The 26,617-nt window shown below is 40.8% G+C and overlaps 1 protein-coding gene across 4 annotated transcripts in view; it reads left to right on the top strand.

The window, feature by feature from the left end:
- wwc1 (WW and C2 domain containing 1) overlaps nucleotides 1–26,617 on the top strand; it is a 62,481-nt gene that overhangs the window by 3,729 nt on the left and 32,135 nt on the right. For all 4 annotated transcript variants that reach the window (XM_046039398.1, XM_046039396.1, XM_046039397.1 and 1 more), the window contains exons 3-7: nucleotides 13,752–13,861; nucleotides 14,344–14,547; nucleotides 16,636–16,712; nucleotides 18,370–18,449; nucleotides 22,757–22,886. In XM_046039398.1, the coding sequence (XP_045895354.1) occupies nucleotides 13,752–13,861; nucleotides 14,344–14,547; nucleotides 16,636–16,712; nucleotides 18,370–18,449; nucleotides 22,757–22,886 (601 nt within the window). The remainder of the gene's footprint in view (nucleotides 1–13,751; nucleotides 13,862–14,343; nucleotides 14,548–16,635; nucleotides 16,713–18,369; nucleotides 18,450–22,756; nucleotides 22,887–26,617) is intronic.

Genomic DNA, 26,617 nt, shown 5'->3' with positions numbered 1-26,617 from the left:
TAAAATGGCAAATCTGAAGACCTGAAACGGAGAAGTTAGAAAACGCTCCCGACCCTGTTTTCCTTTTAAAACTTTTTTTAGTGCGGGTAAGGTGAAAACGGAAGACTTTAAAAACAATGATGCAGACGCTCACATTTGGCTTTCAGATTGGGTCTTATTAGTCATGCAAAGCAAAAAACACAAAGCTACTGACAGTGTTTTAGGTTTGGTATTTTTATTAAAATATTTTGTACCATGCAAATAACACTTACACTACACATGTAGCCTACTGTGAGTGTCGCCGTATTTAGTTTGAGACGACTTCCAGTCTGTTTTCCGCCGCCACAGTCCCTTTTTAAACTCCTGTGTTACTTACAGTAAGTTCCACACCTCGTTGTTGGTCCTTGCTAAAAAATATTATAAAAAATATCTGCATTACTTTCCCCTTTTAATAATAACTTTATTTGTATAGCACTAAAGTGTTACTAAAGTGCTGTACAGTAAACCACCTGCTTCCTACACCGGCACGCGCATGCCCAGTGTACGTGAATGGCGTTTTCAAATGTGGTAGGAGATCAATTCCGGTACATAGCTAAAACGCTGATGTGTGACGGAAATCGGATCGTAAATGTAGTAGTCTGGATGTGGTCTGACCGTCTGAGATGTAGGGACCAGCAAATGTTTGGCATTTTTGCATAAAAGATTACTAAAATGATTATTTGATTATCCAGATAGTTCTAATCGATTAGTCGCTGCAACTTTACCTGTAACACCCACCGTTGTATCACCCTAAAAGCTCACAGCTCCTTTCCCTCGTCACTGATCCTCCTGACACTTTTATTCTGCCGAATAAAACTGCAGACACAGCTGAGGCTATCTGCAGCCGTTTCTAAAGAGAAATACAGGTGGAGGATGAGACTAGAAACAGTGGAAGTGATGAAGAGCAGAATGATGATGAGAGCGAGAGCAGTGATTTCTCCTGTAGAAAGGTGTGTTTTCAGAACTGCAGTCTCTTCTTATTTGAAATAGAAATTCAACCTTGAAGCTGGGAGTCCTCCTTCCCGTGCGGTATGTTGACATCCTTTGGCGTCGTTAGCTGAATGCATCAAGACGATCTTAGGGATGATAAACAAGGTGTTTGTTGTCATAGTGTGCTCTGTTCACAAGCGATGTCTTGTTAGCCTTGAAAGGGGAGACGGGGAATAAACAGAGGGCAGGGCTTCTACACTCCTGTTCAAACCATGAGGGTTATGCTCCCCAATGTTCAATGTGATGGAGCACTCACAGCATCACAAACAAGTGTACGTTCTTGAAATGAATGGATGCTTAAAAGGTCGACCCTCATAGTAAAATGCGTGGAAGCTACGTGGGAGGTCAGAAATCATTGTGAATTAATTTGAGTTTGTGGTAATTTTTTTTATCCTTTCTCACTGCTTTGAGACAGTTTCGAGGTAGATATAACAATATTATCACGACAAGGGACATTTTAGCATCTATTTTGGGTCTTTCGATCATATCACATAATTTTCACTTAAAAGAATTTATATGGACATTTTTGGTTTTGCTTGTCTTGGTCCTTGAGGGCAGACAAAATACCTGTCATCCTTTTTAATACTTCATAAAATGTTCTGCGATAATTGGTTGGACACAGCATTGTGTAAAAGACAGTAGGCTATATTTGTCAGATGATGGATAACATTACTCACAAGTTAACTGGCAACAATCTCACTCCTCTCCTGCTTGATGCCTCTCCTGAACTTCATCTCTAGAGTCAGAGTCCAGGGTGGAGCCACTGTAAATAACCTTGGTACTGTCCCTGTCATCAAACTGGGCTCCATCGGTCTTGGAGGCTGTGTTTGGTCCTGGTCTGTGTCACCGGGAGGTTACTGAACCCGGTCCCGTTGCCCGCTCGCTCCGGTCTGGTGCTCATTACGCTCACCTGCATCATTTCCCACTGGGTCCTTCGCCCCGGTCTAAAAACCTCCTTTCTCCCAGCGGTCCAAAGCTTCTGTCCTAGTGTAAATAAACACCAACACACCTCCAGGTACACCGAGCTTCACGTCCAGGTAGAGTCAACTAATTGGCCCGCTAACTGAGCTAACTAGCTAAAGGCAGGTAGAGTTGGCAGCAGTGCGCCGGTAAGTGACTTCCGTGTTACAAGAGAAAAGGTCCGTGTTGCAACAATCCCCTGATAACTTTTGTCCCGCTGAGAAGGCGAAACTCCATTTTTTTTTCTTTTCTGCAACTACCTGACTCATGAAATGTTTGTCGACCAAGACTCTTCTCATCGGTTTAGTCGACTATTAAGGCGCAGCCCTATAGAAATCCATCAGTGTAATAGGCTTAGGGGGCCAAGCGTGTGGTGCTACATGACACAGTCCCACTTGTACAAAAACACAGTGTGGAGGGGAGGGCAGATTTTCACGGGGACTTGTTTTTCATCTTTACCAGTTACTTAAGACCCCTTGGACTTTGACACCAAATCCCTTTAATGGCTTATGTCTGGAATTCTGGAGACTTAGGAGTTGTTTTTCTTTTCTGTGGTGAGAAAACACACACAAGCTTTTCTTATTGCATTAGGTTTATGTATGTAGCTGATTCACTGCGATGAAGTATGTTGATTTGTCAGGTATTTGTTGGGACTGGATTAAGTGAAAATACCCATCCCTATTTGGGATTAATCACGATTAATCGCATTATGTGCAAAATTGAATAATGAATTCTAAAGTAGTGTATTATGCCCTTTTTAATTTAAATGTATTGCTATGTACACAAAAGTGCAATAACATGTGGTTTGAAAACACTTTAAACTAATAAGGTGCTTCTTACCAGCAGTATTCCCTTAACACAGTAGCACTAAAATATTTCTTGGGTTATCTCAACTTAAACATTAATGTAATCAAATCACACTACTTTGTGATTTTAAGAACGTTCCTAACACCGACATCTTCCCCAATACTAACCACCATGGAGTGTGTAGCTATCCACTTTGCTGTGGCATTTGATCAATTGTCTAGATTTTTATTTTTTATCTACTTCTCCCACACGCTGCATCCAGCGTAGTCTGCTGAAGCCTCCCTCCCCTGCTTGTTTGGGAAGGTGATTTGCAGGCTGATCAACATCCCACCCCTCCTGTGTCCCACGGTTTGACCGTACGTGTATTCAGAGCCACTGAGCAACGGCAACTTTCAAAATAATTATAATAAAAACTGCGTTAATGTGCGATAAAATTATTGTCAGTGTTAATTAATTAATGCGTTTATGTGATAATAACACGTGAACTTGCCAAGCCTTATTAACAGTTTCTCAATTGAATATCCAGAAAATGTTCATAGGTCTGAGGTTTAGTCATGCTCTTGTGCTATTGTGATAATTTATATTTATTTTTTATTTTTATAGTTTTTATGTTCAGTTAGGGTTCTAACATATTGTCACCTGTAGATTAGTCTTTTTCGATTCTTTTAGGCTTCTAGTGAGAACACTCACGCAAACACACAGTTTAAAAGGTGGCAGGTAGAGATGCACCTATCCGATACTGAGATATGATCAGGGATGTGATTTTTCCAGATTAATCAGGAATTCCGGATTTTCCGACCTGATAATCTGACCCACGTGAATCATGCAGATCTGTAATAAAAAAAGAAGGGGAGGAGGGGTTACAGGAGCTGGCCGAGTGAAATGGAAAGGATTTGAGGATATCTACAGGCTGATGTGTGTAAAGTTTTCTTCCTTTCCAAGTATCAACAAGGATGTTCGTTTGCATTCAGCTGCCAATTCCACACCTGCGCAGTGTGTACCACAGTCGCTCTCGCGCATCAGTGGTACGTAACCTGTTGGGCAGTAATACTGTAATTTTACTTGTGCGAATTAAAAAAAATTGAAAAAACGTGGATGGAAACACGACTAGAGACTGATCTGCTGTTTGATCAGAGTTTCCTGAATAATATAACTGTTTCTTTAACAGTTAGGCCACCAGGTCTTAAACAGGTGACAACCTTTGCTGCTGTCTCTTATTCATTAAAAAGGAATCTATTAACTTCTACTGAACTAATTTGAAAGTTAATAGTTCTATCATTTAACGTAACTATAGACTCAATTATTTCAAGTTGCATGTTGCACATTTAGCGTTGAAGTTTGGTAAAAAATTTATACAAAATAATAATTATTAGAGAGAGGTTGCGATGGAGCAGTGGATTAGACACTTGTCTTTGATTCCCACTGCAACACATCCACCAAATAAATTATTGTCTTGGGTCCTGCTTTACCATCCATGTTATAATAGACCCGCCGCCAGTTTTATCAGGGTGTGGAGGGGTCTCAGTATATTTTCCTGCTTTTTTGCCCTTTGACTGACTCAAATAACTGGATCACGTATCGCTGACAAGAAAAAAACTTTGGCTTCTAGAAATAGAAATATACCCCGCTAACACTGACTGCCGCCTCCCAGGTAGAGAAACACCGCAAGGGGCTAGATCTATTCAATTAAATGAGGCACGTACTATGCAAATGGTTCAGCAGTGCGCCGGTAGACCCCGAACATTTTGCTAGGAGAGTTAACATACCATTTTGTTTTACAAAGTTTAGAAGTCAAGCCTGATTTGTCCTTACACATAAAAGAATGACTCCCAGTCTCTTCCTCACCGTGAGGCTGCTTATTCATTTTACACTGGTGTCTGATCGGTACTTGGTATTGGCCGATACCATAAGCCCAGGTGTTGGGCCAGGTGTTATCAGTATTGGGGCTAAAAAAGTCAGGTCGGTGGATCCCTAGGGAAACTCCTCTGATTGCTTTACACTCAGAGGCAGCAAGAAAGAAGAGAAACCTTCCCAAACACAGTCCTTAAAAAAAAAAAAAAAACAACACACACACACGCATTCCTGAAACACATGACGTGAAGGACCGAGCAGCACGCTGACTCGCCAACCAGAGGCCTGATTCATCTGAAATCCCTTTCAGTGCTTGCCAAGGTGCACGGGGTCAAAGTGCAGCGTGAGGCCCAGCAAACTGTTAACTGGGATCTGAACAGAGTCTGGCTCGCACACAGCTGCAGTGTAGTTTTAAACAAAAAAAAATAATACATAACTAACCATGTTATAACTTATTTATCTGTGGCAGCTCACAACAGGATCATATACACTTACGAAATGTGTTGTCGGATAGTAGAGATTTTTGATGCTTCAGCACATTTTGTTGTCTTGAATGAAAATGCACAATATATATTGGTTTCAGCTTCTCCAATGTGAGGATTTGTAGCTTTTTCTGTTGAACTTTTAAAAAACTTTTTAGCTGCGTTCTACTGTGTATAAAATTGCATGTGGCCAATAAAGTTGATTATCATTATCAACTGTTCAGACAAGTCAAGCAACTGGAAGATGATACTTTTGGCTCTGTGTGGTCAAGGAAGTGGAAGCAAAGATTGTAAAGATTGCTGAAATATTTCCCGCTATCAAACTTAGTGGAAAAAACCTTCTGTTACGGTTGAACAGTTACTATCCGTGGAGGTAAGAACAATACACCAAACAACAAAATAGGACGTCGCCTAGTCTACTTAACTTAGTAAACTTAGTTTTCAAGTGGATGTTTCCTTGAATTACATTACTGCTGCATTTCAGGTGATTTATGAATATCAGCTCTCTGCTTTAGATTACAATTTCAACAAAGAGTGGTCTGCCTGTACAGTCCTATTTACATAATGCTGTTACCCACAGAAACATAGCATTGGTGCAGTAAGTGAGATAAGCTTTGATTCCCACATGAAAAGGGTTGTTAAGTAACCAGTTGCAAGCAGAGCCATAATTCTCAGTATGAAGTTTGAAATGATTATTGAGGAGAAGAGTTCTGTGAGAAGAAAACAGAAGCTGAGGAGACAGAAACATAAAGGGAATTCAAGGACCAGTCAGTTTTGAATTTACTGCTGCAGTCATATGAAAACCTTCCAGTGTTTTTTCTTATTTTGACACTGACAGCTTTGTGTCCGTGTTTCTTTTAAACCCCTCCTGCCGAGTGCCTTAAGAGTAAGAGTCGCAGATATCTGATGTTCTTTATTTGAATATCTACCTGCAGGACTACAGATTATAGTGCTGATTTCACTCGAAATATTTTATTATAGTCATGTTAAACATTCAACTCTCATTTTCTCTCCTCTCTTACAATGACTTGTTTTGCCACTTAATTGGTCTAAATAAACCTTTGCTGAAGTACAACAAAAAACCCATTGACCCATTGACGAGCTGTGTTAAAAAGGTGGCCGTGGGCTCTTAAAGCTTACTCAGCATATTAACGTTTCTGCGCACCTTCAAGAGGATTCAAATGACAAAAATAAAACGAATAAAGGCACAAAAGATGAAAAGGAAAATATGTTTTTAGAAACACATCAGCCAAGGCTGCCAATGTAGCCCTTATAAATTCTTAAGCAGAGTGCAATATCATCCGTCCACCCTTGCGGTGACACATTGAATGCTTCTCGTCAGCTGAAAGGAATGTTATCTTCTAGATAGAGAGTTTGGCAGATCTCTGTTGTAATGTGTCATTTTTTTGATAAATCTACATTTTAATTGGATGCTTTGTCAGTTAAGCATAACTGATTACACTGGTAAGGTGAAATAAGAGTATGGGAGTGTGTTTGTGTGTGATTATTTTACTGCTAGACCTTGAGCATCTATGAAATGCATTTGGGAGCCTCATAACTCAACCTGAGGAATTTATACGCTGCTCTGAATGAACATTTCTCTGCGTCACTGTCTGACTCACCGTTCAGATATGCAGCACCGCCTCCCTGTATGTTTGCACTCTGCCGCACGCTTTGTCAGTTTGCATTAGAGCACCGGGGCCCGGCCTGCTTGTTTACCTTGGTATGTGAAACCTGGGGGTGTGTATACTTAACTTTTGGTGACACCTACTTTAAAAGCCAGACATGACTCCGGTATTAATAACCTGCAAATACATTTTTGACCACTGTGATGCCGAGACATCACAAGAATTCAGTGTTTTCCTCCCAGATCTTTAGTCTCAGATAAGCTTCTTAAAAACACGCAGACCTGGGCGCCCTGGTAGCTAGAGGCCCCACGATACGATATTATCACGATATTTATGTTGCGATTCGATTTTATTGCGATTATAAATATATTGAGATATATTGCAATTTATTACCTTTTTCCAACTCCCAATTAGGTCCCTAAAGTCAAACTTTGTCAGCATCTGTTTATCTAAAAAGATGCACTACTCTGTTTGTTCATATCACTTTTTCAGTCCTCTATATGGTCCTGTTAAGTTTTCTAGTGGACTAAAAAAGCAGTAGATTTTATTATTATAGTACCAAAAAGTTTAAACTCCCATCTGCAGTTTATATAATAAAATATTGGCGTCCGTGTATCGATACAGTATTGCCATGGCAAATATCACGATACTATGCTGTATCGATTTTTTTCCCCCACCCCTACTGGTAGCTCACCTTGTAGAGGTAGAGGTGAAGGTAAGTCCTTGCTGAAGGGGCCCATGTTTGAGTCATCCCCTCTATCTCATTCTCTCAACTTTCCTGTCTGCCTTCGACTGCCAACTATCAAATAAAGGCAACCCTTTGAGCTGGGAAATGGCAATACATAACAGAATATGTCTGATCAGCACTGCTTAGTTGGACAGTTTGATCTGAGTTTCGTGAGCCTGGCTAATGGCATCATGTGACTCTACACTGAAAACCATACTTAATTGTTAGTGTTAGTAGTTAAATAAGGCATGGTTACCCACTCTGGACATCGGCAATCCACCTTACGTCCTTTTAAAATCAGTAATTGCCTCCTGAATGCGGCTAATTTGCGGTAGAAAAACTAAATAGTGAAAATAAATCTGTCTCTGGGAATGGAGTGCCAAGATCATCGTACTAACCTGCCACAAAAACTCATGGATGACTGGCAACACTGCAAGTGATCCATGTGACAACAAGCTATTTCATCTGAGCAACCTGTTGCTGGTATCTCTGAGATCAGATTGGTATCACAGTAGTCAGTTATGGCTTGGGAAGCAATCAAACTAACTCATCCCAGATATTTTGCTATTCAGCATTTTGATGCAATTCTTAGATCACTCTGTTACATTTACTAACCAGAACACCAAGTTTAGAAAAATAACCTTCTATCAGTCCTTTCAACTGAGGAAAATTAGTTGTTTTTTTGTAGGAATGTCATTTGCTAGGTACTGAAGTCCTAGGGATCCAAAACGTGGAAGATGGCGACAATTGCAGCTGTAGCGATAAGAAAGAAGATGTTTATGGAAACCGGGGTGAAGTTAGTTTCGCGGCTGTTACCTCGATTTCTTGGAGAGATAATTTAGGCAGACGTTTCACAGTTTGTTCAACTCAAAATCACCAAAGATGACAATGCAGTTTGCAGCGCAAACAACTGAATGTCGCACCTGTAACCGTAGGCAGAGTTGAGGACCGTCTTTTTTGTTTTTCAATATAGAAATCTCAAACCACTGCCAATATAGATAGTGACCACCCTTAAACATTTCACACCTGTGAGTTTGTAAAGAAAAGTTCAGTAAATTAATTATTAATTAATCAGTTATGCACATTGCAAGGTTGTGATTTCAATAGCTTGCTCATTTATGAATATTGACTCACAATACCCTCTCACAACTTGCACAGCTCTTAGCTGTTTTTTGTAATGTTCAAATGTTTTTATTAAAGGAGTTTATGTTGAAGTACATGAGATTTATTTATTTAGTTTTTTGTTTTTAACCGTGGTATTGAATTGGTATGTACCGTGGGAATTTTACTTCTCGGTGAAATTTGCCTCAACAGCCTGTGTAGACATCCTAGGGCCATCAGCAAAATTAGCCTCAAAGTCCTTTACCCTCTGTCCTTAGATCCTCCATTGTCCAATATTGGACGGCTATGAAATGTGCTAGTGTGTTGGATTACATTTGCTGGATTAGCACATCCCAGTGGCTTTATGTTGAATCCTTGTTGTCTTCTGTGGTCTTGTAGTAGTCACATCGGACAACAAAAAGTCACTTTTGAGGTATTAAAATGCATTGATTTCTACTTTTCACAGGCCTTGGGACATACATATAATAGAACATTTCTTCCTTGTTGTTGTGGCCTTATCAAGGTATTTGCTTATTATTACCTCGATTGTAGTCTTTGTCTCTTCTACCTGTTCCTAGTATGTGGGAGCTGCCATCGTTGGCAGTTTGAGCACTGGAGCAGTGAAGCATGTGAGCAGCACTACAAGTGGCTATTGAATGACTTGACAGTGAAATGGAGGCAGGGGAGCGAAATGCCAGCTGGTCCTTCGCTCCGAGGGAAACTGTGACGGAGAGCGACGAGTTTAGGTCAGCGACTCCCCTCAGCTTGACGGTTACAGGATAGGATTTAGTCGGTGAGAGGGAATCAACTAATGGGATGTGGATCCACGGTCAGCCAACCAGCCATCTTTTTCTGGGATCAGCGGTTGGCAGAAGCTTCCCTGTCTTCCAGAGCTAAATTTAGAGCCGAGCTGAGGGGGTCTTCTCCGGGCCCCTTTCATTATTCATCAGCTGAAAAGGGACCCAGTTCAGTTTCTCCCTTCAGCAGTGAGCCACTGCTCGGTGTTTGTGTTTGTCTGCAGTCACGAAACACAAGAGGAGGAGGAGAAAAGCCAAAGAGAAGGAGTTGTCATGGTGAAATTAATGCAAAGTGGGGTTTCTTACATTTATATATGAAATTTGAGTTTCAAGACTCGCACGAAAACAATACTTCCCCCCTTAAGTTACTCGTTACTACAACCTCTCTGTGCCTAAAAAGCTACCTACTACATCCTCCTTGTCATCAAAAAAGTCAAGTAGTTTTTTTTGTATAAGCTGTGTCAGCTAGCTAAACTACAAAATGAAACAGTTGGCCGTTGGAGAAAGTTAACTCTAGCAAATGCTAAATCACTCAGTTACACTTATAAGCACGCTGCGTCAATACTTTAATCACCTCAGTTGAGATCTCTGGACAGTCATGGCTGAGCAGTAACTTGTCCTATCAGTCTGTGAAGTAATTACGTTAGCTAACGTAGCATTAGCTTAGCAACTAAAGTGAAGACTGTCAACGGGTTCAATATACAGTAGATGATATCTGATATTCAGCTTGGATAGTCAGATGTAGCTTGCCAGCAGTTTGTCGTTCTTACCATAAGTAGACAACAACAGAGCAGTAGAGCTGCAACGATTAATAAATTCTTTAAGTTGTCGACTATTAAATTAATTTGCAATTTTTTTATTGATAATGGATTAATTGGTTTGTCATTTTTTAAATAAAATGTATTTGATTCCAGCTTCTGAGATGTGAATATGTTCTGGTTTCTGTCCTCCTCTATGACATTAAACTGAAGATCTTTGGGTTGTGGACATAACAATGGGAAACACTGACATTTTTCACCATTTTGTGACATTTTATGGACCAAACAACTAATCGATTAATCAAGAAAATAATCAAATGAAAATAATCATTTCAGTCCTAGTTAACACTAAACAGAATTCCACTTTTAATGTAAAGTATTGTAAGTACCACAATGGTGCAGATATTTTCACTGAATGTGAGCTACAGCTTAGAAAAGTACTAATGGGCCCATTGTGGCTAAAACACTTTCCCCCCCATCTATATTTGATATTTCCTTTGATTGGTACAAATTAAAACTACTACATCTTGCAGCACAGCTTATAATAAGTCTTCTGAAGTCTAATCTTTATACTATGGGCCTAGAAGAACAAAGGATCAGATCTGGATTCAGTTTCATGCAGTACACTGCTAAAGACTTAATGAATATTTATTACCGGTATATGTAAAACTTATTAAACCTTCAGGGAATGCAACAAAGTTTTTAGATAAAAATGAGAAATGTAAGGAATATTTTGGTTGTATCACACATTCCGTTCATTACATGGTGATTTTCATGCATGATGCCGTAGAAATTGAACAACATCATTATTAACAATCCAGGTAGGATTAAAATCTGCGGCTTACTGGCACACTCACGCAGATATGTGAAGACAAAAATGAAAAGGCAGTTAAATTCATCATCACAGCTGCAGTGAACTCCGTGCGATGTGGCTGTAACACGAGGGTTGCCCCAGAAATCTCCAGGCGATGCGTCAGTGCAGCTTGTGGAATGCCACAGGCCGGCTTCCTCCTATTGTAGCTGTCTAGAGGGACCCCCCCCCCCCACCCTTTTCTGCTTCCCCCCCTTGGAGGTGAATAGGGAACTCAATGAAACACCAGACTATCCACCCCCACCCAGTCCACACACACACACACTCAACCCACCTCCTCTTGCTGAAAGTACTTTCAGGCGAACGTTTTAGTGTGGTTATTATTCAGACTTCTAACCGTGTTTTTTCGTGGATCTGACGGCTTGGTTTTGTAATAGAAGGCTGCTTTCTGTGATAAATGTAGCATCGATGTGGGCGGCTGTGGCTCAAGTGGTAGACTGGTGTATGGGTTCAATTCCCAGCTTCCCCCAGTCCAGTCAAAGCGTTGTCTGTGTGTGTGTGTGTGTGTGTGTGTGTGTGTGTGTGTGTGTGTGTGTATGAATGTGACAAGTGTTTGTGAAGTGCTTTAAGTGGTCAGTAGACCAGAAAAGTCAAAGTCCATTTACAACCACTTTAGGGTTACTACCAAGCAGGAAGCTTGCTGAGAAGTGAAGCCAACGCGGAAGTCCGTTAAACCTGCATTCTATTGAACGACCACCAGGGGGCGACTCCCCTGGTTGCAAAAAGAAGTCTGGTTCCATTAGAAATAATGGTAAAATGAGGCTACTTCTCAGCTGATTTACCTCAGCAAACACTTTCCTAATGAGTTTATGGTCTCAGTCGCTAGTTTTATGTGTTCTTCAACACCGCATAATTTTCATTTAGTAAATTATGGACCCATTTAGAGGAAAATAGACCATAAAGCAGAGTATGCTATGCAGGGCGTGACTAATTGTGATTGACAAGTCAATCAGACTAGAGTGACTTGTACCCTCGGCACTGTGTAAATTTAACCAGCGCCGTTGACAAAGCTTAGTAGGAGTTGGTTGTTCACTTTCTTTGGTGAGTACGCTTTGTTTTAAGACTGTTGTTTGCTAAGACAAAATTGTCAGCCCTGTTAAAATGACAGTTAACGTGAGTTACAGATGCACCTAGCTAAGCAAGCTAGCTAGCTCCACACTGAGCCGTTTGCTCCACCATCTCTTCCAAATATGGTCACGTCCGTTGGCGCTGGTTGCAACAAATCAACATGGCGACGCCCTAACGGTCAAATGCGAGGCTTCAAAATAGCAGTCCACAAACCAATGGGCGACGTCACGATGATTACGTCCACTTCTTATATACAGTCTGTGGTTACTGCAGAATATATTATTGATTAATCTGCTAATTATTTTCTTAATTAAGCCATTAATTAGTAGGTCTTTCAAAACTATGAAAACAGGCTGTGACTTGTACCAAAGAGTTGACATATTAAACTAGCCGTTTGTCTGACCAGCAGTGAAAAACAATACAAAGAAAAAACTACAAATCTGAACATTTGAACATTTTATTTTTGCCATTTTTGCTTAAATAAATGTCTGAAACGATAACTGATTATCAAAATATAAAGATTAGGGAGCTATTTGTTACAGCTCTAAACAATTTCAGAAAAAAGGACAGATATATATAACTTAATAATCTCAATGTAAACACACATTCATAAGTTTTAGTGAACTGAAAGTCACATGGATTTGTTGTTAAGGTTTGGTATGTTTCTGTGGTTTGCATACTGAGGAAGATGTCTGCCCAACATGTCTGCACATTAATAAATCATTTAATTTGTGTGCTTTCCTGCTGATGACCGTTGGGGATTTGTATTTGAGGATTCAGCCGTACACAGTGGAGCTGAGTGTGTCGATTCATTATCATAATTTGGTGGTTTAGCGTTGATCACTTGGCCTTGCTGAGCTACAACCAATGATTACGGTCAATACGTTGTTTGTGTGTCAATCATTTTTCTGCTTATTAAATCAAAAGTTTATTAAGATGTGTGAAAACAGTGACACATACCAATCCTCCCAGAGCTGAACGTGATGCTGCTTATTTAGTCTGTTAAATTTGGTACTAATTTACAATGATGTGAAACACAGAAAAGCATTTGAGAAGCTCAAACTAGCTAATGCTATTTATTCATAATGACTGAAAGCATTAATGGATAATCAAGATTGCCACTGAGAACAGCAACAGTCAGAGTTAAACTTGTGACAGCAGTCTGCGATGAATTGCAAAAAGCTGGTTTAACATTTTCATTTATTATCACGAGTGCATTAAATATTTAACCTATTATAACTATTTTATATCTTTACCCATTGTATATGAATTTGCAGTGAAAAGTAAGATTAGTTTTGACATTTTCTATCATCTAACACATGCACCCCTAGACCAGTTTGGACACATTTTAATCATATTACATAATAATAATACAGAGTAATTATTACTGTTCTTTCGTTTTGTGCTCTCATTTTGTCAGAGGAGTTGCAGTTATTTTGATTATTGATTAACTTCATGTTAATTATGCTGAATAATAACTGAGGCTCTGTTAAAAACTGACCATTGAACGCTGTGTACGTGTTACTGTACTTTGTGTTCTCGAGGTATTATTACATGTACCAAGAGACAAATGCATATATGTAGCTATTAAATATTGTGGTTATAATTGAGATGATTTTCTGTCTTCTAGACTGATGAGATCCGGGACGTTGAAGTGAATTCTGACTCTGTTTTCTGATTCTGTTTTCTTCAGGCAGACGAAGCCTCTGACGTTTGCAGACTGCATCGGGGATGAGCTGCCAGTTGGGTGGGAGGAGGCGTACGACCCCATCGTCGGCGCGTACTATGTCGACCACAACACCAGTGAGCTTATAGTCTCTGTTATTCTTAACTGCTCTTTGTCCGACTCTCATCTCAGTCCCATCTTTAGTCTCCATTTTCACACCGTGTCATTCATGTTGCTTGTCCCGTGTTTTCTCTCAAGCATTTTCCTGTTACGGAAAATTATGAAGATGAGTTTAACGAGCTGTGTTACTACCCCAATTTTGGAACCAATGGTGAGGTTGTTCTAATGATAACATTGTTTAGCAAAATCTGAAAATGATTCATTGTTAAAGTTAACCAAAATAAATAAAAGTAATGTGGTAAGTCTGATTACTATTACCCCTCATCTCTGATTGGCCAAGTCATGTTTAAAGCTGTTATCTATATTCGACATCTGTTGATTTAAACTACTCAAACAACACTGCTGCACTGATGAACATGTTGGTCTTTAAAATCCCGCCAGATCTAAATCCTCCTCCTCCTCCGCTCATTTTCTTCCTCTTCACTTTCTTTTCCTCCAGAGAGCACCCAGCTGGAGGACCCGCGAGCCCAGTGGCAGCGGGAGCAGGAGACCATGCTGCGGGATTACCTGGCCGTGGCCCACGATGCACTCAGTGCCCAGAAGGAGATCTACCAGGTGAAGGAGCAGAGGCTCCGCCTGGCACAGCAGGAGTACCGGCAGCTTAATGACACGTGGAGGGACAAGTCGACGTCACAGACCAGCTGTGAGTACTGTGGAGGGACTGAAGGAGGAGACGTGGTGTAGTTCAATTCGTTTTAGGTTAGGGCTGAAAGATTAATTGTTTCAAATCGAAATTGCGATTTGAAAGAACGCGATTAGCTAATCGTGAAGACGCCGATTAAAATGTAGGTTAGTTATACAGCGCATCTGACCCGTTTTACAACAGTTACAGATTCATTCCATTCTGATCTGCTCGCCAATCATAAGCGAAATGCGCCTCCTGTTACGGTCCTACTCACCAATCAGAACGGGCACAGGGTGTGTACATTTTACAACAACAAACGAAACTGGAGGAAAATGTGGGATAATGGCGCCAGCGAAACCGACAAAGGCAGCGGCTGTGCCGCCGTTTTGTCCAGCGTCAACTCACTGACGTGTTTCAGCATCGGAGCGTTTAGCCTACACGTTGTTGACTTGTTGACATATCCACATGGAGCATTTCAGAATAAGACTTTGGATTTTTGTGCTTCTACTACGGTTATGTAGGCTACGTAGTTGAATTGTTTCTTTTTTGTCCGTTTTAACTGTGCTTATTGTTGATGTACGATCAGGAGTCTGCAAAAGGGTGTTTTATTTTGGAAATTGACCGGATTCTCTCTGCCGTTCTGTGTCTGACTTCCGGTCTGGTTAATCTGCCCTGTGCTGCTTGACGCAACAGTGAATATTGAAATCTAAAAAAATCACAAATCGAACCGTAATCGCAACATCTGGCAGAAAAATCGCAATTACATTTTCCCCCCAAATCGATCAGCCCTGTTTTAGGTATATTTTTGGAAGTGGGAATTGGAAGCAGAATAGAAAAACAAGTGCTACTTGGATTTGACAGCGAGGTAAGGCGAGCAAAGGTGCTCCTGATGCACGACTTAGCAAAAAATGTCCACAACAGAGCCTTAATTATCGTGGCTCAGCTAGTGAAAACAAGACTCAGCTGTACTGAATCAAACAACCACACACAGACAAGTTTATGATAAGAGCACAAGCTTCAACCACACATGCAAGAATATTCTCTCATTACTCCTGGAATCACTCAGTGAGTTAACATTATGTCAGTGATAACAGCAAAGAAATCATTGAGATACATATGTTTTGGAATCAAAGAAGAAGAAAAAAGAAAATGATAAAGAAAATAAAAGAATAGTGAGAGAGAGAGAGAAGAAAATCAAACGGAGAAATTAAGGAGAAACAAAGACAAAAACATTTAAAATAAGTAAATTAATTAATATAAAGGGAACATGGAAATATATAAATACAATGAAAGGTAAGAAAAAAAAAGAAAGAAAAGTTAATTAAAGGGGAAAATGAAATACGTAAAATAATTAAAAATAAGAGTAGAAAATTATAAAAGAGGTTGTTGTTGCTTATTGAGTGCTACTGTCCACAAAGCAGTGTGTTTTGGTAATAAACAAGTTGTTAAAACAAAACGGACCAGATAAGCACCAACAGACTCAACAACCTTTCGTTTAGGCTATTTATTAATTGCAGCAGTCGACAAATTTCTCCTTTTTCAGACTCATGTTTAGCACCAACACAGCTGGTAACAAAACAGTGGTGGCGTATGCTAATTCTGAGTTTATTGTCATATGATGTCATAATATCAGTCATCATGAGAAGGGGAAAGCAGCAGGGCGAGATGATTGGTAGTAGCAGCTTTACGTCGGTGTCGGTGGATTCAGTCGGGGAATCAAAGTAAACCTGTGCGTTCAAGTTTGGTGAATTCAGACACGCGATGTTGTGCTGTTTACAGAGTGGAAAGCACCTGGACAGTACTGTACCTTTGATGGAAACAAGAGAAAGGAAAATGAGGAAGGAGGAAATGCTTTATAGGTTTCTTTTGACGTCATTTTATTCTTAGATACATTCTCAGATTTTCCAAGGTCTTGACAGAAGAAAGAAGTTGACGTTTCTCTTCAGATTGCTTCAGCTTAATAGCTACTTTCACATTTCCCCACAGTAACTTTGGTTGATGGTTTTGTTTTTCTCTTGCTCCTCTGTCTTCCCTCCTTCGTGTAACACAAACCCCCTCACATCTTGAACACCTGTCTTGTCTCTCCACATCTTGCCTTTCTTGCAGTGAATTCCAGATCGTCCTCGTCCAGCAAATATGACCCAGACATCCTCAAAGCAGAAATAGCCACAGCCAAAAGTCGGGTAAGAGCCTCTCCTTCCTAGTGCAACCACGTGACCATGTTATCGTGCTTGTACTGCGTCTGGCTAATACCTGATCCACTGAACATAAACGTTACTTATTAGGGCTGCAACAAACCATTATATTCTTCGCATGATCTGTAGTTTGTTTGTCCAGAACAAGGAGAAGGTTTTCTCAGAGCACTTGTTTTGTTTTCGATCAACAGTCCCAAAACCCCAAAAATATTCTAACTCTAATAATTTACTAAAACATATAACAGAGAAAATCTTCACAATTCCCTAATAAATGATCATTATCAATGTTGGTGGTGTGTTTTTTTTTTTTTCAACTAATTATTTAAGCTTTGAAGACTCTTATTGTTAGTAGCTGTCATATTTATCCTGTCTACAGTTGAAATAATTTGTTGATTAAGCAAAATGTCATTATTTTTTTCACTATTTACTGACATTTTATTGACTAAATGATTAATCTGAAAAATAATTAGCAGATTACAGTAAGTCATAATGTAAAGAATCGTTAGGTGCAGCCTTTATTCTGTCTACTACTGCTGCTCCTGTATCTTAGCAAGACTGCCGCTGTTGCTACAGATACTACACTGTGATACAACACAAATGTTGAAATTGTACAACGCCTCGTGCACACTATTTTCAAATCTTAACCAATTTTAAAAACGTGGAATAACACAGACATAACGACATAATTAACTGATTTTTGTTAATATTTTAAGCATAAGAACTCGCGAGACCGGACAATTCAGTCCAGACGCAGGACCACACACTTGATACCAAACAAGTTCAGAGTGGTGTTTCCGGGGACTTGGGATCTCACAGAATCTCGTGATCGAACGGGACTTCAGACATAAAACAAACACGGAGGCAGACTGTCGTCGTCAGCTTGTTGCACTTCTGTGTGCTATGTTTTGCACAGAAAAACAAAACAAAAAGCACGGTTTATACATTTTACATCAACACGTTGGTAACGCTTCCCGGTCAGCTCGCTCTCATTGGCTGTTGCGGGTTTCTGATTAGAAATATCACAATTCAAAATCGGGGAGTTTAAGATTAAGTCGGCTATCGTAAGATTACATCTGTAAAGCCCTCACACTACAGGATCATTTGGACCGATGATTGGTTCTGACCAGCCTCGGCTCGGGATTCCACAACTTAGGTTTTAACAAAGTTCGCATGTATGTATCTACTAAAAAGTACTGTGTGGGTATCCAAAAATATCTTATTCGTTACCGTGACACTGTACACACACTGTAGTTTATTTTGACTCATACCCATGTACACTGTCCTGCTGCCCCAAATACTCACTAGAGCACTAAATGTGGATTCATCCGCCGCTGAAAATAGTCCCCTACAAAAACATTGTTTAATCCTGTTTTAATAACGTGCTGAAAAATGACGAGCTAAAAAATGAAACCATATATTTGCGACCTATTTTTAAAGGTATACATCTTCAGTAAGAACCAATGGGCTTGATGCTGAATGCCACAGACAGGGCAGCGGAGTCAGAAAGTACTGAGAGACGGACCAACACATTGTTGGTTTTGGGCTTTTTAAGGGCTTTTGCAATAACAAAAGTATAAAAATATCACCAGCTGTATTCTTATTTATATTTCAGGAACTAAGAGTTTTTCTCCTCTCTGTGTCTCAGGTGAACAAGCTGAAGCGGGACCTGGCCTGTATGAAGCAGGAGCTGCTGTACAAAGAACAAGGCTTCGAGACCCTCAGAGAGTAAGTGTTGCATCCCGACGTCTTCGCACACAATCGCACTTGTCCCATTGTTTTACCTCTCTTTATCCAAGGGATATTTGCGGTTCATGTATATTCATTTCTGGAAGCTTCCCAGTCTATGCTCCTCCGCCTTGAATCCTTGCCGAAGGGCACTTTGACAGGTAGGTTTGTTGACAGCCGACTCTGGGATTTGATCCTCACGCTTTATGCTACCACCAGCTCTCCTAATTTAATTTGACGAGCAAAGCAAGACAGTTATAATCTGACTTGAATAGCAAGTGTATGTGTGACCTTCCCTCAGTCTTTACAGTTTCACTTTCTGCCTGCAAAACACCTTTGACTCACAAGTGTGTGCTGTTTCAAGGCAATCTCCAGCCACCTCCTAAAGGTTAATTGGAATATAATTATCTTGTAATTATCTTACATATTTCTTTATTAGGATTTAGCTTTTGAAACATTTTAGGTAAAACATTTTAAGACATCTTAATTTCTAACCGTAAACAATCGAAACCATTTTCTAAACAAAACAGTGAGAAATGTCCATCGCTGCTTCCAAGAGCCCTAAGGTGACATCTTTTAAATTTCTATATTTGTCCAGAAACAGACCTCTTATCCTTATCTACGACATGATCGCTCAGGCATCACAGGAATGTTGTAGAGTACAGAAGGGAGTCAAGACTTCCTGTAATGTTACACTCGTTGGAATTTGGCTTGTTAAGCAACACTGAAATAGTAAATGTGGACATGTTGCTCCAGCCGATGCTAGTTAGTTCCATCGCGCTTGCTTATCGCCTCAGTTATTGCCTTGGCATTATCACACATTCCATCCCATCATTAAACACTCTATAAAACGCACCAGTGGAACAACAGCTGAAGAATGTGGATTTAAAGGGAAACACCGCTTCTCTCTGACCTACTTCTCAGAATATGAAGTGAGCTCTTTTGTTTAGAAAGTGTAAGGTGTAGCAGCGAAGCCGTCAGTCAGGAATGTTGATTTGAATGGCGTCCATTCTTCCATTTGTTCTTTTATTTCAGACTGAGGCTGTCTGTGATTTCTTGTTTTTGAAATTCACCACGTTGGAAAAGCCAACATGCCGATCCGCCGTTGGTCAATGTTGAATTGGAACAGGAATGTCCGGTCTGTTTGTCTTGCCTCACACAGCACAGCGAGAGTGTCAGGAGGATTAAAGAGTAGCTGAGGCAGAGTGGTTGGACGGCATTCCACCGTACCTTTCCTCTCCTGTTACAGTCATCAGACGGCATCCAACAACCAATCACTGTGTGAAGAAATACGAATAGGCTTAGATTGGAATGCAGCACTCAGTTTCTGATAAGATTTCACAAAATATTGGTGCATGAGAGGGTGTTTTTGTGATGTTTTCTCATATGTAGAACAGAAAAGTGACAATTTATTACCCTGTATGGCCAAAAGTATGTGGACATCCCTGTTCTTATACTTTTAATGCGCTTCTGTTCGGGTCTGTTTTTCTTGGTTTGGGCTGTGTTCCACTGAAGGGTACAGAGACAACATGGGTAACAGTATAAAAACAGTTATACTCCAGATTTTCCTGTAATCTTTGTTTTTTTGCTCAGGATTTACAGATATATGTACATCTTCGGGACATCAGTGTTGTGGTAAAGTGAGAGCAAATACTGCTAGTAGTACTTAGTACTTATTACTCAGCCTGTAGAAACAGTTGGACAGTATCCTCTGTGGCTCTGTAGGAGCTTTTTAAGATAAGATATAAGATCATATTGGAAAATTATAACAGAAAACCTGCATTACAATTTAAGAGTTTGACAGTCGTGGATATTTACCAGAAGACACAGTTGATCTTGAACATCATCGGAAGTGTAGCATCCTTTGTTTTTGGAGCTTGACCAAGACTAGAGACTAGAATTCAGGATATGTTTCTCTCTGCTTTGCCAATATTACCGATTCTTTCTCACAAGCCCCTCAATTTTACGCAAGTGCAGTCCTAAATCAGTCAATTTACTGTCTCTTTAAATTAAAAAACATCAGTCTCAATTATTAATACCAGCCTAAAAAAATCTATTATTAGTAACCTGCCTCTTCAGCTTAAACATTTGCTGACTGTTTGAGGTCAGAGATCACCTGGCACCACACATGGAGGGATTCTGTTGTGTGTTGACACTTAAGAAAAGCAGGTGTTTACCAAAACGGGAGCAGGAGCTTTGTTTGTCAAGATAAAGGACGGCTCCCCTGACCACGAGATCACGACCGTACCTGAAAGTCCAAGACAGACACTATTTTTACTCATTTAAAATGTACAGTGTAGAATTTCAGAGTCTCTTTTAAAGCGTGTGACTATCTCTCTCTGTGTTATTGTCTGTTGCGATTTTAATCATAAAAAGGTTCATTACGCAGTTTTCACTCAACATAACTCCATGTTTGAGAAGGACTTAGGGAGGATTACTTGTTCTTTCTGCCGCTCTCCCTCCCTGACTTCCTCATTCTCTCGGTACCTTGTCTCCCTCCCTCCCTCCCTCCCTCTCTCTCTCTGTCCTCCCCCTCTTCCCTCTCTGAGGAATGCGGAAGGACCTGTTATTCACTTGACTTGCTGATGACAGGGTTTACATAGGCGCTGCTGCCTCTGATGGCTGTTCTCTCTCCAGCAGCCGGGTCTGCCCACAGCCAAAAACAGGATCGCATGTGTTTTACCTAGAAGTTACAAGTTGAGCAAACATTTGATCTTGTCCTCGGAGTGATGTATGTGAAAAGCATTTTACCTGCGAAGCAATCTACGTTTACATTAGCATTTACAGGTTACCTAAGCAATGTCTAAGCAACAGGAGAATGGCTAAACCTCTTTCTTCCTCTTATTTTATTATTATAGCCATTTTCTGGTGTGCACAGGTGGAGGACAGACAGCCCTGTTTACTCTGCTTAGTCACCTCCTGTTATACATGAACACCTTGTACGCTTTAGTTGCTCTCATTAACATTTTCCACTTTTCTGTTGTCAGACACTTGAACAAGTATAAAATCGGAATTTCGTTGTCACTAATAGGGTGACCAGATGAGAATGGGCGTAGAAATCAAAACACAACGCTAAAATTAAATATTTTTGTCTGTCATAAGGAAAAGCACAACAACTGTGTAATGTAACAGTGAGTAAATCATGATCTTTTACCATTTCATCAGTGCAGTGTCACATCTGTCTACGCAACGCGCATGTTGGGTTTCTGTAAATAATATCGGTCTAGACCTTCTCTTTTATTAGCGCTGTGAGATAATTGTTGATGTGAATTGGTGCTATATTAAAAAAAAAAAATTAATTGAATTGAAGATGCCTCCGCCGTGGCTGCCTGAAGCTTCACTTTCCCTGTCCTCGCGACTGTAACTTCAACTAACCACAAGAAAACCAAAAGGGGAAAACAGCACGAGTGTTACAATGCTGTTGACACAATATACAGATAACCTGCAACCCCTGCTGGAGCAAGAGACCTACACAACGATTCAGTATTAAATCTTTAACTAGGCCTTATTTTAATTAGGTCTAATTTTCAGGACAAACCGGTCAGGAGTCAGGACAACTACTCGTAATTCTTGCCACTGAGAACCTTCTAAGGACCGAGTACAGTACCTGCAGTTGTCATTGATTTGGTTTCCTCAAAAAAAAGAAGGTATTGCATCTGATTTCAAGCTGCTGGGAGGCGTTACTCACCTTTACTAAATGTGGGATTGCTTTGAGAGTGAATTGTTGGGAGTATGAATTGTGCTGCAGGAGGTTGTTTAATCCTATTTTTTGTGGAATTTCACTCAGCACCATCAGATATCAAAAGGAGATCACATAGAATAGCCTAAATGTGTGTGATTTGGTTAAAGACAGCGTCCAGAAGTCCAGAAGTTTTGGGGAACTGTCTTTCCCACTTTCTCAGTCAGAACCTAATAAATGCCTTAGGGCAGATGTTTTTTTTTATGCATTTGGTTTAGTCTGAAGTTAAGTCAAACAGCAATAGTAGGCTATGAGAGGCCCACAGTTGAGTAGCATGTAGCTGCAGTACCGGAGGCTGGATCTTCAGTCTATGGACTGGAGTAACTCCTTGACTGAGTAACTATGTTACTCTTAAAGGTGTTGACAGTCCCCCACCCCCCCACCCGAATCTCCTTACCCTAACTGATGGTGAATGAGCTGATCTGTGCTGATTGCTGAAACCCTACTGCAACTTACAGTGTTCTTGATCATTATCCAAACTGACCTTCATCTCCTGTCTCTTTCCCTGCCTTTCCCTCGCTACCTCGCCCCTCCCTCTCTGGCTCTGCCCCCTCCCCCTGACTTCCAGGATTGACCAGAAGGTGTCCAACAGCCCGTATGGCTACAAGCTGCAGGAGGCACAGGCTATTCTCAGCGAGGTCCGCTCCATCCGGGACGCCATCAGCTCTGGGGAGAAGGAGAAACAGGAACTCTTGCAGGTTAAAAGACATTTGTTATGGAAGGAACAAACAGTAGAAGCCAAGTCGGGCTCAGCTTGGTAGCACAAGTTCAGCTTGATGTTTAATAATTTAAATACCAAGCACATTTTTTTTTGACCCTTTAGTAACTCAATGTAGTAATTTATGAAGTTAGGTAAGTAAATAATAGCAGGACCAATAGAATAGGTGTTTCAAATAAGGGGTCAGATCTAAAATCAAATCCAGTGCATTTGGGCCTTATTCGTTCCCTGCAGGATTTCACAAAATGCACAATCTTAGCTGTTAACACAAATTCTACAAATCCTCTTGAATTCAGCGCAACTTGTAATTTTGACCAATCACCGCAAATTTTCTGCAAATTTCACCTATCACAGCCGTTTCCAGCAAAACGTTGTCATACGTCAGCCAGCTCGCTTCCTTGTTTACAAGTCGCAGCAGGCATGTGTGATACTAACGTCTCACATTTGCCTACAAAAATAACAGCAAAGGACCGTGAGACAGCATCCGGATCTTTACCAAAGAGGGGTTAACTGTTTTGCAAAACGTGCGCTATTGTGTTCGAACACAAAGACAAACGCTTTGCCGCAGAGACTGGCAGAAACACATAGAGGACGTCAGATATGATAAATCACTGAGACACAGGCTGTTTTATTCCGGTCAGTTGCAAGCTCTGACAGAATCAAGGGAAGTTGGTAAAAAAATATGCGGTTAGAAGAAACGTTAAGGTAGTTTATCACAGAGTGATGGGCGTAGCCTACTCTCTTGTTTGCATGATACTGAACTCTGTCTGTGTGTGATTTAAGAACATAGGTTAGGAATGAAAAAGTCTACAAGTGTTTAATCAGAATCAGAAGAAGCTTTATTGCCAAGTCGTGTTTTACACATACAAGGAATTTGCTGTGGTGTTAAGGTGCTACACGCAGACAGACATACAGCCGACATAAATAGATGTAGAAATATATAAATATGTAATAAAAAAATGCAAGTTATACAAGAATAACAGAATAATTGAGAAAAATAATACAACTGAAAATATAAAAACATAACAACAACAATTTACAATTAACAACAAATATGTGCAATGTGCCAGGTTCATGCATGATATGACATGAAATGATATTTACATGTGCAGAGACAATTGTATTATTTGGGGGGGGTCCCGGGCCTTGTAAATGAGACTAGCTGCAGACAGGTAGAAGCTGTTTTTGTGGCGAGAGGTTTTGGTCCTGATGGACCGCAGCCTCCTGCCAGAGGGGAGAGTCTGAAACAGTCTGTGTCCGGGATGGGAGGCGTCAGTTGCAATCTTTCCTGCTCGCCTCAGAGTCCTGGAGGCGTACAGGTCCTGAAGTGATGGAAGATTGCAGCCAATCACCTTCTCTGCAGAGTGAATGATGCGCTGCAGCCTGCCCTTGTCCCTGGCAGTGAGGATGCACTCGATGATGGCGGTGTAGAAGTGCACCATCATTGTCTTTGGCAGGCTGAACTTTTTCAGCTGCCGCAGGAAGTACATCCTCTGCTGGGCCTTCTTGGTGAGGGAGGTGATGTTCAGCTCCCACTTGAGGTCCTGGGATATGATGGTGCCCAGGAAGTGTAAGGAGTCCACAGTGGTGACCGAGGAGTCACACAGGATGATGGGGGAGGGTGGGGCTGGGCTCTTTCTGAAGTCCACGACCATCTCCACTGTCTTCAGAGTGTCGAGCTTCAGACTGTTCTGGCTGCACCAGGTCACCAGATGGTCGATCTCCCACCTGTAGGCGGACTCATCCCCACCTGAGATGAGCCCAATGAGGGTGGTGTCGTCCGCAAACTTCAGGAGCTTGACAGACTGGTCACTGGAGGTGCAGGTGTTGGTGTACAGGGTGAGGAGAAGAGGGGAAAGAACGCAGCCTTGAGGGGAACCGGTGCTGATGGTCCTGGAATCAGAGACATGTTTTCCCATCTTCACGTGCTGCTTCCTGTCCGTCATGACAACAAGTGCTGATTACTATTATTATTCAACTAAGATTCTAAAGTATAAAAATCACAACAAGTTTTGTCTTATTCCCATAATTTCATCGCAAGAAAATGTCCAAGAGCATCGCAACTTTCATTGCAACCTTTTAGAAAAGCTGACGCAAAATCAGACATTTTAGGCCGAAAGAATCACAAAAAAGCCAGGCGAAATCCTGGAGGGACTGCTTTTCGAAAAAGTACCTCCTTTTGTTCTTATAATTTGTTTTTGTAATATCTTGTCTCATCTCTCTTATCTAAGACTGAATTTCTGCCAAAAAACTCGAACATGAGAGGAGCAAACTTTAGTACAGATCTGTTGTGTGTGTGTGTAAAAGCTAAGCATTGTTTAAAGGTTGCCGAAGGCAGGATGATGAGGAGACAGATAATCCACATACTGACAGCTGATACCAAGAGCCACGTGGATCATGTCAGAAATTATAGCAAGGCCACATCATGATGTGCATCTTTACACACAAAGAAAAAGATTTAATGTGGCTCTAGTTGGGACAATTTGAATTACAGTGACACATTTCATTTTCTAGTCAAAGCACAAGATGTAGTCTTCATTTTCATTCTTCGTAGGTAAGTCAATGTCACCTGCACAACAGCACCAACTGAGTTTTGCTTTGTCCAAGAGCACCTCAGAAGGGCACCAAGTCCTTCTGGTAAACAGCTTCCAGGTCCCTCTGCTGCTCTATTTTGAGAGATCGGTTTGGGTTGTGGGGATAAATGAGCGGGGATGGAAGGTAAACACAACACATCAGTTGACCCTGAACAAAAGGTTTATTGTGTTCTTTTGAAAAACGGCTGTTCTGTTCCTGAGCTGCTTTCGTTCGTTCCTGAAGCAAGGAAAACACGACACACTGTGAGGCGAAGAGATGAGGATGTCTCTCTGGAGAGTCTGTACGCTTGTTAAAACTCTTAAAAAATGCCAGATGTACTAAAGGAGATTTAGTGAGGCTGCATGGAGGCAGGTGGTGTTTTAGTGTCGCACCTCAGTCGTTGTGATGACAGCCTGTCCAGTCCACTCAGGAGAAGATGTGCGCTGTGTTTGGGATCGGGATCAGTTTCAGATGAGTTCCTTGGAAAGTAAAAACAATTTTGCTGATGGCGTTTTGGTTTCATTTCCTTTGTAGCTCATGCTCATAAACTCTTGAGTACCTCTGAGTGGGTTAGTGAGGGTGAGGTCGGAGCTTAATTTCTGTCAGTGCTGATGTTTCAGGTGACATCAAACACCAACAGTTTGAGTTTGGAATATAATTGAAGGATGTAGAGCTGCAGCTAAATATTTTGTATTTTGATTATCAGATTTCTATCTATTGTTTTTTTGATTAATTAGTCAAAATTGGCGAAAAATATCCACCCTGAAGGCCAAGATGACAAATTTCTTGTTTGACCAACACTCCAAAACCCAAAGATATTCCATTTCCTATAATATCAAACAGAGAAAAACAGCAAGTCCTTCTGTGCAAAACTTCTCTAGTTCTGTCAGGTTGCATGTGGCCTGTGAGTGAGCAGCCTTTTAATGTGGAAGAAACAAATCCTCGATTGGATTGAGATCTGGACTCTGACTCGGCCACTCCGGGCCATTAATGTTGTTGTTTTTAATCTTTAAGCTTTGGCTCATTGTCTTGCTGGAAAACTGCTAGCAAGTTTCTTGCAGACTGCATCATGTTTGTTCCTCTTCCTTTCAGAGAAGCACATCGCTATCACTATTTGTCCTTTATTGTGTATGACAG

The sequence above is a fragment of the Micropterus dolomieu genome, linkage group LG23 (genome assembly GCF_021292245.1).
Source record: "Micropterus dolomieu isolate WLL.071019.BEF.003 ecotype Adirondacks linkage group LG23, ASM2129224v1, whole genome shotgun sequence".
In the NCBI taxonomy this organism is placed as follows: domain Eukaryota; kingdom Metazoa; phylum Chordata; class Actinopteri; order Centrarchiformes; family Centrarchidae; genus Micropterus; species Micropterus dolomieu.
This window is presented reverse-complemented; position numbering and strand designations above follow the sequence as displayed.